This window comes from Chelonus insularis, unplaced genomic scaffold, assembly GCF_013357705.1.
Source record: "Chelonus insularis isolate UGA/USDA-ARS -01 unplaced genomic scaffold, ASM1335770v1 contig_128_pilon, whole genome shotgun sequence".
Classification (NCBI taxonomy): domain Eukaryota; kingdom Metazoa; phylum Arthropoda; class Insecta; order Hymenoptera; family Braconidae; genus Chelonus; species Chelonus insularis.
Window position 1 is genome coordinate 798,476 of NW_023276368.1, and position 14,998 is coordinate 813,473.

The following is a 14,998-nucleotide window of genomic DNA, read 5'->3' on the forward strand; positions in this document are numbered from 1 at the left end:
TAAACTATAAAAATTATGTATTTTTTTTATGGATAAATATTCCGTTGATAAATAAAAATATAAACAAATAATTTTCATTAATTATATTATACATTTGTACAAATAAAACAGCAAATTTCCAATCAAAGTCATATTAATAATATAAAGAGTTTTTTAAAATTAATTACTGAGTTTTAAACACACACAATAATTCAATTTAAATTTTATTAAACAAAATAATGAGGTTTTTTTACAACTATTCCATATTCCGCTACTGCTGGTGTTAAATCTTCCATTGTTAATGTATATCGACGATCTTTTCCTTTAGATTTAGTATTCTGGTTTGATCCTCGTGTTTTACAATGTTGCAAAGCATCATTTGCTATTTCTGATATGAATTTCTGTGATGCTAGAGATATTAATCGAACTCTGGAATTAAGAGATTTAAAAAATATCAGCCATTCAGTCATTTAATTGAATAAACAATAAAAAAGTGAAATTTCTACTCACATTCTAGGATCTGTTGTATTAAATCCAGCAGTATGTAGATAATACTCTGTTATTGCATCAGGGATCTGTAATTGAATAAATTGTTATTGTAATACCAAAATAATCCTTATAGACATTTAATCAAAAGTTTTTAATTAATTATAACTTACTGTAGGAGTATAATCTTCAAGTTGATGAAGAAAATCTGACAGAGGTTGGCCTGCTGTTTTAGGGTCATCGTCTTTTGATGAAATTGCTGATGAATTTTGTTGATCCATATTTTCAGATGCCATAATATGGGTTCAAGTAAATCTGTATAATGATTTAATTGTTAGAACAATATAAATAAATAATATTTACGATATTTTTTTAGTAAATAAACAACTATAACCTATTAATACGTCAATATCACGTAGTAACACAATGACAATGGCTCACACAACAAAACTTTCTCTGTGTTGAATCTTTCTAGACTGTCGTTGGAAGCGCTACTGCTGTGTTTTAAAGAACGAAATTTAAAGTAACATTAAAAGTGAACATTTTATGAGAAATTAAAACCATTAAAATTGTTCTAAAACTAAATTTTAATTTTTTTTCCTATACATTTATTTTATTTAATGAAAAATTACCAATCATAAATATTCAAAGATAATTCTTGCTGAAACATATAGAATATCCATCAACATTTGCTGTACAAAAGAAAAGTAATCTAAAGTGAAAAATTATTTTTATTATCTGATAATTTGCACGGAAATCTTGGTGAAGTCGAGAACTCGATAATAGGATTATGGAAAATTCCCATAACTATCCTCAATTTAAATTCAATTGTCTATGAGAAAAAGTTTTATGATACCAGCAGGTAGCAGGTATATGATGCTCCAAAAAACCTGACCCTTATAAGCCGTTTTGGCATTTTTGAAGTATGCATGGAAAGTAAAATGCAGGTGCTTGGTAATAAGAAATCGCAGTTAAAATTGTACATAAATGAAAACGAAAAAATGTATAAAATAGTAACTAAAATATATTTTTAGGTGGGGACGCTTTGAAAATGGGACTGGCTTGGGACTTGGGACTACCCAATGAGCTCTCGGGCGCTTGCGCACAGAGGAAAACATGGTGGAGGGGATACACATCGGCGGCGGGGAGCCCTATGGTGGGATACGGCATCTGAATCACACCAGCTTCAAACCTGCTACAGTTCACTTGTCGTTTGTACGTGCTAAAAATTGTTCAAACATTGTGAATTTTATACATTTATACTCAATTGTATAAAAAGTTTCCAAAGTACAATATTATATTGTAGTGAAAATTAAATCACAACCAAGTGTTACTTATAATTGTAATATGGCATCTGGAAATATGAATCAACAAAACTCAGCAGCAACTTCAGCACAAGAAGAAGGACCTAAAGCAGCAGGCAAACCTCTGTCAGAAGTTCTTCGTCAACTTGAAAATTATACTCCTACAGTAAGTATAATTCATTTAATAATTTTATTTAAATGTTTGAGAGATTACGGTTTCTATGGCGTCGCTATTTTTCTTACAATTATTTCCATATATAAATTTAAATTATCAATACCTCAATATAAAATTGAAAAACTAAGCTAGATATCAAAAATTTAATTTTTCAATTTCGTCAATTCTCCTAACAATAATTTATTTAATTACAGATTCCTGATGCCGTGACGGAGTATTATATGCATACTGCTGGATTAAATACACCAGATCCTCGATTGTAAGTCAAAATACTTATTTTCATTTTTATATTAATATAAAACATATTTTATAATAATATTATTAATATGTAATTATATTATATACAATTATGTATTCATGTATTTAATCAAATGACTGAGTTTTAAAATTTTTTTTGTTCCTTTTGTTTCAGAGTTCGATTGATATCTCTAGCATCACAGAAATTCATAGCAGATATTGCGAACGATGCTTTGCAACATTATAAAGCACGAGGAGCAAACCAAAGTTCCAAATCCAAAGGAAAGGATCGTGAACACAACTTAACGATGGAAGATCTTGCTTCAGCAGTAGCAGAACGTGGAATAGTTGTGAAGAAGCCTCCTTATTTTGTATAAAGCCACTAAAAACTATTCTATGTATATATAGACAAAACTTAGAGATAATTTTTTATATCAATACCATTTAGACTGTAAACTAGTTTTATAACCTGTACATATGTATAATAAACTATTTATAATATTTTAAAATTATATGCTAATGTGTTGACTTATTTATTTTATGAATTAGCGGTAAATTAAAGATCCTTTTTATTTTTAATTTATACATATTTTAATTAATTACCGCCATACCAAGTATTAATGGCGCTACTGCAGTTTTTGATAGTGCGAAATTTGAAATATTATCAGCATCCAACGGTTTATGGGAAATTAAATAACCAATAAAATTATTCATGATAATTAACTTTAATTAATTTCATAGTAAAAAAATTAATTATTATCATTTTTATAAAATATTTTTTTTACATAAAAAATTAACAGCTTAAATTTAGAGAATAAATTTTACACATAAAGTAGAGTATCCATTCAAAGCTTATATTAGCGACAACGTCCGACATATCTGCTTTAAAATTTGACTTTTTAGAGGTTAGCCGTCTTGCATTTGGAAAATAGAAAAAAAATGGATTAATGAATAAAGATATTGGTGATATTATTTATTTAGATTATTTTTACAATTATGGATTAACAAACTGCATGAATGACATTGCGTGCTATAATATTATTATAATAATTCATTTTAATCTCTATATTTGTAATCGGTGAAGGTGATACATGAAAATGGAGCAAGTTTTATGCGGTAGATTTGGGTAAGATTAAAATAAATTAATCTTAATCCAAATATATTTTATTGAAGTATATAATTTATTATAAATTGAATTTTATTTATCATATTTAAAATAACTATATTTATGTTATTAATGTGATTAGAATCCAACCTTTTACTCCAACCTCAATTTATTTTATCCTAATTTTAACTGAGGTAATTTTATTTTCCAGTCATAACATACTGATTATATCAAAAAATTCTCGACATCCAATATCTGTGATCGTCACGAGAAGTTTGATGTCTAATAAATTAAATAAAATATATCGACCATTACTGGCATCACCGCAACCTCGTTGTTTCTTTAATCCAAATCGCGGTTATTTTATGATTGTTGGAAGAGTATTGAGAGGAATCCTTAAAGTACGGTATCTTTTGTTGGGAGGTGCTGTTGGAGGTGGAGTTACTTTACAAAAAGTAAAGAGAATTATTCTATTGCATGTTATAATTAACTCTTCAACACATAAAACATATGCTTTCTTCTGATTAGAAATATGAACAGTGGAAAGATGGTTTGCCTGATATGGAATGGGTGAACAATTTAATACCTACTGATCAACAATGGCAACAATTTCGAGGATCCTTGATGTCTATTGGGAATGCAATTTCTGATAAAGTTGAAATTGGTAAGAAAATTAAAATGTAAGAAGTTGTTCATTTATAATGAATCTTTATACTTCATTTCAAATAATCAAGATCCTCGAATCAAGGAGTATGGTGAATCAAAATATAAAGAGTATAGAGAGTGGTTTAACCAAAGGTTAGAAGATGCAATCAGAGCAGCTGAAACTCATAAATTGGAAAAAGAAAATGAAATATCATCCCAAAGTTAGTAAGCTTCTGATAATTTTTTAAAATTAAATTAGCAGCTAACAGTTATCATTTTCAGTAATCATTTTACCTTTTTCATGTTACGTTTACTTGTAGTCCTACTATCACTGATACTTTTTTTGCTATTTTATACTTGAAATCTGTGCATTTGAATTTACATTTATTCTGAATTAACATTCTTGTGAATAAGAAATCTTATAAGAGTTCGGTCAAAGTGTGTGACGATTGCAAATAATTATTCCTTAAAACTGAATTTTAACATCTTGATTTGGTCTGTTCTATTCAGGTGTATTTGAAGCAATCTCAGCCGTAGCAAACCAAGTATACACAGGTGTGTAGTTAAAGAAAAATATTGAATCTTATTCAAAAACAGAAAAAATAGTCTGTCCATTCAGCATTTCTTGTAATTTTTTTTTTTTTTTATTATTATTTATGGATCAATATTGTGTATTATAATTTAAAGGATTCTAAATTACCTATACGATTATTTTAAATTTTGATAATCGGCGTCTGCTTCATCACAATTTAGAAAACTGAATGGGACAGACCTTAAAAATTTTATGTTGATTTTCAATCCAACAAAAACTATATTCCAATACTTAGTAAAATTAATCACAAGAATATTTATTATAACTTCTTTATTATATTTGACAAAAGATACGAAGAATGAGATCACAAAAAATACAGTGGCTTTTGCACATCCTTTATCCAATGATTATGAAGAGGAACGAAAGAAAGCCCGTACGTACAAAATATTAAAATGCAATTTTTTTTTTTATACTTAATAAATTAAAAAAATAATAATAAACGTCAAAACTATTCTATTCAGAATCTACAAAACAAAGAATGGATGCAATGCAAGAAGAAATGATGCAAACTCAAATGAAATATCAACGAGAACTTGAAAGATTAGAAAGAGAAAATAAAGAACTGAGAAAGCAAATGTTATTACGTGGTAATCAGAAAGTGAACAATAGAAAGATCAAGGTAAGTATTTTTTATGATGATTTATTTTACTATAATTTACTTGATATAAAAAATTATTCTTTGACAGAAATCACTTATTGACATGTACAGTGATGTCTTGGATGAACTGAATGACTATGATAGTGCTTATTCAACAGCAGATCATTTACCTCGGGTTGTTGTAGTTGGAGATCAAAGCTCTGGCAAGACATCTGTTTTAGAAATGATTGCTCAAGCTAGAATATTTCCTAGGTACTTGATACATTAATAGTCTATCATCATTTTCAAATTATTATTTAGAGTAACATGAAATAAATTATCAATGCTTGTTTTTTTACAGAGGAGCAGGAGAAATGATGACTAGAGCACCAGTTAAAGTAACTTTGAGTGAAGGTCCTTACCATATTGCTCAATTCAAAGATAGTTCACGAGAATTTGATTTGACTAAAGAATCAGAATTAATTGATTTGCGACGAGAGGTTGAGTATAGAATGAAAAATAGCGTGAAAAATGGAAAAACTGTGAGCCAAGATGTTATATCAATGACAGTAAAAGGACCTGGTCTTCAACGAATGGTTCTTGTTGATTTACCTGGAATAATTAGTGTAAGTTTTTGAGCGAAAGAAATTCAAATACTAAAAAAATTTTAATTCTATATGGCTATTTTTTATACAACAGACAGTTACAGTAGATATGGCAGAAGATACTCGTGATGCCATTCGTCAAATGACCCAACAATATATGAGTAACCCTAATGCGATAATTCTTTGTATCCAAGATGGTTCAGTTGATGCTGAGAGAAGTAATGTAACTGATTTGGTTGCTCAAATGGATCCAATGGGCAAACGAACAATATTTGTTCTTACTAAGGTAATATTCATCATTGTTTATCATCTACAAATGAATAAATATTAATAAGTGTTGTTTAATATTCTTCTATAGGTGGATATGGCGGAAGAGAACTTGGCGAATCCAGAACGAGTGAAAAAAATTTTATCTGGAAAACTATTTCCAATGAAAGCATTAGGATACTTTGCTGTTGTTACTGGTCGTGGAAGACAAGATGATAGCATACAAACAATAAGAGATTATGAAGAAAAATTTTTTAGGAATTCGAAATTATTTAAAGATGGTTTAGTAATGTCAGGTCAAGTTACCACCAGGAATTTAAGTCTAGCAGTATCTGAATGTTTTTGGAAAATGGTTAGAGAGACTGTTGAACAGCAAGCTGATGCATTTAAAGCAACAAGATTTAATTTGGAAACTGAATGGAAAAATAATTTCCCAAGGCTTCGTGAATTAGATAGAGATGAGTTATTTGAAAAAGCTCGCGGAGAAATCCTTGATGAAATAGTTAATTTATCACAACTTTCTCCAAGACACTGGGAAGAGGCTTTGTTAGATAGAATTTGGGACAAAGTTAGTACACATGTATTTGAAAATATTTATTTACCCGCAGCACAGACAGGTGATCCTGGTACATTTAATACTGCAGTAGATATAAAATTAAAACAATGGGCAGAACAGCAGCTTCCTGCTAAAAGTGTTGAAAGTGGTTGGGAGTGTTTAAAACAAGAGTTTGAGAACTTTTTGAATCGAGCAAAACAAAGTCCTGACCATGATAATATTTTTGATAATCTTAAAAATGCAGTTGTTAGTGAAGCTATTAATCGACATTTTTGGGAAGAGAAAGCATCTCAAATGTTGAGAGTTATTCAATTGAATGCTCTTGAAGACAGAAATGTCAATGATAAAAGAGACTGGGATGAAGCTGTTCGGTTTCTCGAAACTTCGGTTAAAGATAAATTACAAAGTACTGAAAAAGTTCTTCGTGATATGCTTGGACCAGGTCGAAAAGAAAGATTGTTATATTGGCAAAGTCAAACAGAGGAGCAAACAAAAAGAACAGCTGTCAAAAATGAGCTTGATAAAATTTTATATGCTGATAAGGTACAATTTTATTATCCACAAATTTAAATTTAAAATTAATATCATTTAGATGAAATTAAAAAATAGTAATAATTCGGTTAATTTAATTTTTAGAAACATCCACCAACGTTAACACAAGATGAACTAACGACAATACGTAAAAATCTTCAACGCAATGGTTTTGAAGTTGATGATGATTGGATTAAAACAACTTGGCATCCAGTTTATAGGAGATTTTTCCTTCAACAAAGTTTAGCGAGAGCTTATGATTGTAAAAAAGCATTTTATATGTATCATAATGGACATGAAAGTGAGGTAATTCAAGCATGAATTAAAAGTTTGTTATCATTTTTTTAATTATAATCAATCAACTTATGAATTTATTCCAAATACCAGACCGAGTGTAATGATGTTGTATTATTTTGGCGAATCCAACAAATGCTGAAAGTTACTTCAAAAGCATTACGACAACAAATCATGAATCGAGAAGCTCGACGATTAGATAAAGAAATCAAGGAAGTATTGGAAGATTACAGTCAAGATAGTCAGATCAAGCAGAAATTATTAACAGGGAGAAGAGTCGAATTAGCAGAAGAACTGAGTATGTATATTGATTATTAAATAATTTGCTAAAAAAATTAATACCAGGTATGAAATAAATGAATAATTGTATTTTTATTTTTTTAGAACGTGTGCGGCAGATTCAAGAGAAATTAGAAGAATTTATTCAAGCATTAAATAAAGAAAAATAAATTGTACCACAAACTTAAAAGTATATAATGAAATTGATGACTTTATATTATTAATTTAACTACTTGACATTAACTCAATTGAATTGTAAAAATAATTTATATCAATTCAGCAATAACAGTCTTGCACAAACAATAGTGATGATTAATTTGCCATATAAATCATGAAGAATGGACTATTCTTTATGATATTAATGAATCTTATCGTGGACTAGATTTTGAAAAAAACATGTACAGAAATGCATTGAAACTTAAATTACTTAAGTTTCTTATTGTGATTTTTTTCCATTCGAAAAACTAAGTAAATAAATTTTCGTGCTAGGAAATAATGATTAAAAATTCATTTTATTGATGATTTCATTCGAAATCCAAAATTTATTAATAATTTTTTTATTTTAAATTTTTTCAAAACTCATTTTGTCTAATCTATCATTGCTTCAGTCGGTATTGTAGGAAGTTTTTTCGTTCTTGAATTGGCAACCGATAAAATATGCAAAATTGACTTCTTTACCATCAGTAAAATTACAAATCTCACTCCATAACCCCCAAATTTGATCAAACAAAATTCTATCTACAATCATCTGTGTGTTCATGAGAATTACGTCATCTTTAAAAACAAATCAATATTCCTTTTGTTGATTACATTTTGTCATAATATTTTATTATTTTCTAACTGAAAGAAGTACAATACACAACTAAACATTGTATTTTTTGTTGAAAGAGCATGCAGATAATTACGTCTGTAACTGTAGCTTGAAATAGCGCAAGTGCCAAACTGTCGCATAGCTGATTGTAGTTACAGTAGTCCGAGGAGCGGCGTCGAGTAGCCGCGAATCGTGATATCATATTCTTTTATATTCGAATTTTTTACTTTTCTGTTCACCACTCCCTCCTACATTAATGTATCATCATTGGTTTACTTATTTCACTTACAATAAAATTTATCTCAAGTATTATCATTGCTTCCCATTGACAATTAGCCTTTGAGGATGTGACTGTTTGATTGATGTTAGCTCGTGATTGGTTTTCAGAAAGATGGCCGCCAGTGATTCTTCCACAATTGTGTCGTTTCACAAGATAAAGGAAGCATTTTGTAATAAAGAAAAATATTTAGCTACACGTCAATTATTCTTTTATCTTTTATGCTAATAAATGAATTATCATAATAAGTGAAAGATCATTAAAAGTAAAAAGTGACGTTTGTGAAAGTGGACCGAGAGGGCAAGTTAAAAACCTTTATTGCTCTACTCACCTTTAATATTTATTTCTCACTAAATTTCATCACGAAATTAAATCCAAAGGATTAACAAAAAAATATTTAATGGCCATGGCATCAGAAAGGTAAATAAATTAAAAATAATTTATCATAAATACTTACTTTTCTAGTTAAATAATTTTACGTTTGTAGGTAGGGTGACACATAGGGTACGCAGTGAATAGGGGCACGGCATGGAACATGTAGATATTAAAACTCATAAATCAATAGTTAATTCTTGCTTCCGATATTTCTAATTTGCCTGTGATAAAATTTTAGTGACACAACGGTCGAGAATGAAATAAAAATAAAATAAGTAAATGAAAAGAGAAAAAGAATAAACTCTGCGCACTTTTATTGTATAGGGTGGGTCTCGTGGTCAAAAATTGACAAGAAGGCTAACTGATATCTCAAGTTTAAAATCAAGAGCAAAGTGATGCAATCGTTAGCTTTTATCGCTTGTCTATACTCATACTCTCACTTTCGTTTGAAACCCAAGTCTCCCCTGCTTTTTCTCGATTCTTTTGAACTCGCTTTTTCATCCACGTAAGTGTAACGAGTGCACGTACTTTCTCAGCCTCGTTTAACCAATTAAATGGCCTGCATGACATCAGCCTCTACTCCTTTCATTTGGTGATACACGCTATGGATCACACTTGTATGAGTTTTAGCGGGGAGCTTGTGAGATTTTAGAACAATTACGTATTACTTGATGGAATTTTGTTGTCCGTTAAATGATTTGCTTCATAAATTATCTAGCATTCTTTAATGTTACAATAAATGTATGTATATTGTTTTTTTTTTTTTTTTCCATTAATTATAGAACATTGGTGTAATATTTCTCGATACTTATTCTTCCAGCAGAATGGAGTGGGTAGAGATAATCGAGCCGCGAACCAAAGAGCACATGTATGCCAATTTAACGACCGGTGAATGTGTATGGGATCCACCGCCAGGAGTTCCTGTGTACGTGAAACTTTTTTATATTAAATTAACGATAAATTTATAATAACTTTATAATAAAATATATCGTCATGTTCATTTATTGATTTTTACAGAAAGAAGACGGACAATAATCAATGGTGGGAATTATTCGATCAACAGACTTCGCGATTTTATTATTATAATGCAACATCTCAAAAAACTGTCTGGCATCGACCTACAGACTGTGATATTATACCATTGGCTAAATTACAGGTAATTTTTTCCTTTTTTACTAAATCAACTGTTATTATCTTTGATGTTTTTGACTTGTCTTATCTCAATGCTAGAGGAAAGTATGTATGATGCGTCGGTCTGGTTCCGTATCGCACTGTTTCTAGCTAAAAATAGATATTTTTCGTTTGTAAAAAGAACGACTCACGAGAATGTGAGCTAAATTGCTAAGAAAAATTTAAAGATCCGTTGATGAGAAGTAAAATAAAATAAATAAATTGTACAAGTCATCTATGTAGGAAGTGAATGTGTATGGTGTTGATGTAAACTTAGCATTCTACAGTTAAACTATGTAATGTTGCAATTAAAATGTATATAAATTTTTATATGATCGCTTCCAGACGTTAAAGCAAAATACAGAACCGGCAGTTAGTAGTAGCTCAGGTAATGGTACTTCAGGAACAGATGTTACAACGGTTGAACCGAGGAAGAAAGAATTAGTATCTACACAAACACAAACTACTCCAATAGGACGGTCATCTCGTTATGATCATCAAGAAAGTTCAAGTTTATCTGCATCAATGGTAAGGAAATAAAATATTGGTTATTAATCTACTAATATTTAATAAAAATTCATTGCATTATTGTATATGTCTTCCAGAAATCTGGTGGTGGTGCATGTAAGCCTCGTAGCTCAGGAATCAGTACTGATCCACAATTATCACCTCCATCACCTTCTCCTTCTTCAAGGAGACAACATCATCACCATCATCACCATCATCATCATCATCAGCACAATAATAGGCATAATCATCGACATCATGAACAACCATCATCACGAAGGCATCATAATCATTCACAAGACTCAGGACGCTCGAGTGACAGTTCTGCATCACATAGTCGTACATCTCTTGAATCACCCGCTGCTGCATATAGGTTGCTAGAATCCCCGCATCGACATCATCAACGCTCTAACATACTCCAGTTACCAACAAGCTCTTCTAATCGTACTCATAGCACTCCTACAGGCAGTGCACTAGAATCGAGATCACACAAGAGTGGAACTCTTGAAAATGTGAAGAATCAGAAAAGTACGCCAATGCCAGGAGAACCTCCACCTCTTGGTCTTTCTCTTTCAACAAGTACGCCGCTGTTTAAAAAAAAATCATTTGTAGAGCATCAATCGTCAAATCAGAGAGAGGGAAGAAGCGTGACAAGCACAGAGTCCGATAAAAGTAGAAATGGAGGTAAGTTGAGATTATTTACATTGATAAAGTCTAATTTTATGAATTTGTGAATAAGACGAATTGCATAAATAGGTCGAGAGAGTAGTCGTGGATCGTATGGACCCGAGCCAAGTACTTCACCGTACCGAGAGTCTGCTATTGACTCAAAAACTTTTCGTCAAGAGATGCCTCCTTACCGCCCGCCCGAGATTCCACCGTCACATAGTTGTAAAGCTCAGAATGACAAATTTGGTTCACTCATAGAGTCTGCTAATCGTTATCACAGAGATCGAGAACGAGAATCGTATCATAGAGATAGAGTTAATAGCCTTGAAAAGAGTAATATTCCTGGAGGTTTCTATCCAGGTGCTCTTCACTCGCGAAATCTCAATAAATCTGATCTTACTGCTTCTAATATTTGCGGTAGTAATGTAGGTAGTATTGGAAGAAGACATCATGGTTGTGCTGCTTCGTTATCAGAAGCAAATGTTCGAGATGTCTATAGTGCTATGCTAGCCGGTAGAAATGAATCTGGTAAAAATTTATCCAGAACTAATATACCTCATGGTAATATGTCAAAACAAAGGAGCTTTGAAGTATCTGAACGAAGTAAAGATAAAGATTGGGAACGAGATAAAGATAGAGATGACTATGGGAGAACAAAGTGCAATAATTTTATGGAAAGTACGCAACAAGCCCTCGCCCGAAGCTATAGTTTTGTACAACAACAAAAATTACAACAACAAATGATGAGGAGACGTGATAGAGATGATGATTCGATGCATGAACGTTATTTGGTGAGCCAAAGTCATCATGATCATTCAAGGCATAGACTCGGCAGCAATTCAAGCAGTAGTAATAGTAGTAATAGTAGTAGTAACAGTGCAATCGGTGATGATCTTGGTGGGCAGGTTGAGGAAGAAGATGATTCAAGAAAAAAACGAAGCAATGGTAATCCTAGTCCACCAGCATCGCCTTATTATGGAAATTTACTAGTCGATGCTGATCATTTATTACCGCTTCAACATTATATTCTTCAACAAGCTAAACTTTCTGGTAAGAATAATAGAATAAAATAATCCCATAACAGTTATATACAAATCAAATAGTTCTATACTGTAGCTTATCTTATCAATTATATTTCTACAAAAATCTATTAATCTTTCATGATCAATAAAGCTCCTCTAAAAGACTTAAATAACATTAGATTAAAAATAGAATTGTAGAGGATGTTGTGTATTTTATAATTAAAAATTTACAGTTCATTACTCACCAAGGATAAATACTTTAAGAAGCTAGATGAAATAAAAAATAAACTCTGAGCTTGGAAGAATACTTTTTTTTCTGCTCTCAAGATGATGAAATAAGATATTAATCATGTTTTTAGGTTGTTATAAATTCGGAGATCCTTTATTAACAGAAGAAGGGGATGATTCTCTGGATGAAGATGGAGGACGAGAAATTGACGATGGAGGAGATGGTGGAATTGGAAGTAGAGGAGATGATGATTCTGATGATCAATTTGCTGATGATGAAGCTGCAAGTAATCAAGGTGATTCTTCCAGTCAAGAATATCTTGAAGATCACTACGCAGGTTAGACTTAGTACTGATAATTTTTTTTTCTCTTTATTTGATTACTTTTTTTTTATTTTTAACTTTTATAATTTTATTGCGTAGATCTTGGGAATTATGATACAGCAGGCTTGGCAACGTACTATAATACAACAGAAACACTTACAAGATCCCACGGGGCAAGTTCTACTCAAGCAACATTACCATCTACTGCACCTTTAGCACCAACAACTCCACAAACTGGATCTACAATCTCCTCACACACGGAAGTTAGAGATAGTAGCACTGTCGGAGCCAGTCCAAGACCAACTTCTCTTCCTGCATCTACAGCTTTTACGAGCCTAGTCAAGAGTTATGATATAGCAGATGGCGACGATGGACGTCGTGATGATTCAACGGGCGGTGGTGATATTGAAAAATACGCACAAGATAATCTTAATTTAAATTGTGGCAGGCCCAAAGGTTTAAGACTTTTATTTCGAAAAAAATTCAGTGTTCGCGATATTCTAAGTTGGTCGAAGGATCCTATTCCAAGACCAATGCTTAATGTTGTTGAAGGTGAAAAGTTATTGAAGAGAGAGGCTTGCAATTTATTTCGACTTGTTCAAGTGTACATGGGTGATAGAAAAGCCAATGTAGGAATGACACTAGATGGTGTAGCTACAGAAATAATTAATACAGTCTTCTCAAAACCACCTCTTCGTGATGAATTATATGTACAAATATGTCGGCAAACAACTGAAAATCCACGAAAAGAAAGTCTAAGAAGAGGATGGGAATTAATGGCTGTATGTTTAGCTTTTGTTCCTCCTAGTGCAACTTTTGAGCCTTATCTTGAAGGATATATGAATAGACATCGTGATCCTAATTTCCAATTTCCTGAAGTAGCTAAATGGCCGATTCATGTACAAGTTAGTCATTATGCAACCGTTGCTTGTCGACGATTACAACGTATTGGTGCGCATGGTAAACGACAGCCACGTAAAGCCACTATTGAAGACATTGATCAAGCTCGGGTAAGAATTGTTATAATATTAAATAAATGCATTGGGATATTAGATGAATTATTTATTTACTCTTTTATCTAGATTCAAATATTTCGAGCTTCAATGTTTGGCGCAACTCTCTCTGAAGTAATGGCACTTCAAAAAGATCGTTTTCCGCAAAGAGATTTGCCGTGGGTACAGACTACTTTGACTCGCCAGGTACTTATGAGAGGAGGAACCATGACAGAGGGAATTTTCCGTGTATCTGCAGATGCTGATGAGGTCAGCGCACTTAAATCTTGTCTAGATAGATTTGAAGATGGTACCAATCTAGCGGCTTCTCAAGATGCTCATGCTCCTGCTTCACTTTTAAAATTATGGGTTCGAGAATTATATGAACCTTTAATACCCGATATTTTTTACATTGAATGTGTATCAATGCGTCATGACGAGAGTGAAACTGCATCTACTAATGCTGCAGCAATTATTGAAAGACTTCCAGATCTTAATCGACGTGTACTTTGTCATCTTATTCGTTTCCTTCAGGTAATGATTGTTTTTTTTCTTTTTTTATTAATCATTAAATTTTAATCAGATGAATTATATTATATTTCTTTTTCTTTCATAGATTTTTGCTAGATCAGATGTGGTTGCACGTACTAAAATGGATGCAAACAATCTTGCTATGGTAATGGCACCAAATATATTACGTTGTACCTCTCAGGATCCGCGGGTGATTTTGGAGAATGCCCGCAAAGAAATGGCTTTTGTACGCATATTAATTGAATCATTGGAGACAGCTTGGGTTGATGATCTCCACTGACCAAGTCGTTGTCGTTAAACACTCTGCACCCTACATTCTATGCCAAAAAATACAAATCCACTGTAAATTAATGTTAATTAATTAGCGTATAATTCTTGTTTTTTTTATATATATATTTTTTATCGTTATTGTGTTCATTATTTTAATTGTCATTAAAATTCCGTCTAATCGCTTTGGCAGT

At 31.6% G+C, this 14,998-nt stretch overlaps 4 protein-coding genes across 7 annotated transcripts; 3 read left to right on the forward strand and 1 right to left on the reverse strand.

Moving 5' to 3' along the window:
- Positions 1–186: 186 nt before the first annotated feature.
- On the reverse strand, positions 187–962 carry LOC118068360 (transcription initiation factor TFIID subunit 10-like). Its single transcript, XM_035085699.1, has 4 exons — positions 860–962; positions 639–780; positions 490–554; positions 187–408 (listed from the first exon to the last, which is right to left on the reverse strand). Exons 2-4 carry the CDS (start codon positions 759–761, stop codon positions 207–209), a joined length of 390 nt encoding a protein of 129 aa, XP_034941590.1. The 5' UTR covers positions 762–780; positions 860–962; the 3' UTR covers positions 187–206.
- Positions 963–1,663: 701 nt separating this feature from the next.
- LOC118068608 (transcription initiation factor TFIID subunit 10-like) lies at positions 1,664–2,580 on the forward strand. The gene is made up of 3 exons (XM_035086116.1): positions 1,664–1,935; positions 2,139–2,203; positions 2,357–2,580. The coding sequence occupies exons 1-3, from the start codon at positions 1,813–1,815 to the stop codon at positions 2,556–2,558; spliced, it is 390 nt and encodes a 129-aa protein (XP_034942007.1). The 5' UTR covers positions 1,664–1,812; the 3' UTR covers positions 2,559–2,580.
- A 345-nt stretch (positions 2,581–2,925) lies between these two features.
- On the forward strand, positions 2,926–8,043 carry Opa1 (Opa1 mitochondrial dynamin like GTPase). 4 transcript variants are annotated; one of them, XM_035086478.1, is made up of 14 exons: positions 2,927–3,307; positions 3,498–3,741; positions 3,815–3,950; positions 4,021–4,152; positions 4,442–4,486; positions 4,813–4,896; positions 4,985–5,142; positions 5,210–5,373; positions 5,462–5,726; positions 5,800–5,991; positions 6,064–7,071; positions 7,165–7,365; positions 7,447–7,651; positions 7,738–8,043. In XM_035086478.1, the coding sequence occupies exons 1-14, from the start codon at positions 3,273–3,275 to the stop codon at positions 7,800–7,802; spliced, it is 2,934 nt and encodes a 977-aa protein (XP_034942369.1). In that variant the 5' UTR covers positions 2,927–3,272; the 3' UTR covers positions 7,803–8,043. The 4 variants fall into 4 exon arrangements, with proteins under 4 accessions (XP_034942377.1, XP_034942369.1, XP_034942387.1 ...); XM_035086496.1 differs by having other exon boundaries at positions 2,927–3,144; XM_035086506.1 differs by having other exon boundaries at positions 2,930–3,086.
- A 412-nt stretch (positions 8,044–8,455) lies between these two features.
- Positions 8,456–14,945, forward strand: RhoGAP93B (MyTH4 and RhoGAP_KIAA1688 domain-containing protein RhoGAP93B). Its single transcript, XM_035085278.1, has 10 exons — positions 8,456–9,140; positions 9,916–10,020; positions 10,113–10,251; positions 10,611–10,793; positions 10,871–11,456; positions 11,529–12,491; positions 12,823–13,029; positions 13,114–14,024; positions 14,097–14,540; positions 14,623–14,945. The coding sequence occupies exons 1-10, from the start codon at positions 9,121–9,123 to the stop codon at positions 14,815–14,817; spliced, it is 3,753 nt and encodes a 1,250-aa protein (XP_034941169.1). The 5' UTR covers positions 8,456–9,120; the 3' UTR covers positions 14,818–14,945.
- The last annotated feature ends 53 nt before the right edge of the window (positions 14,946–14,998 follow it).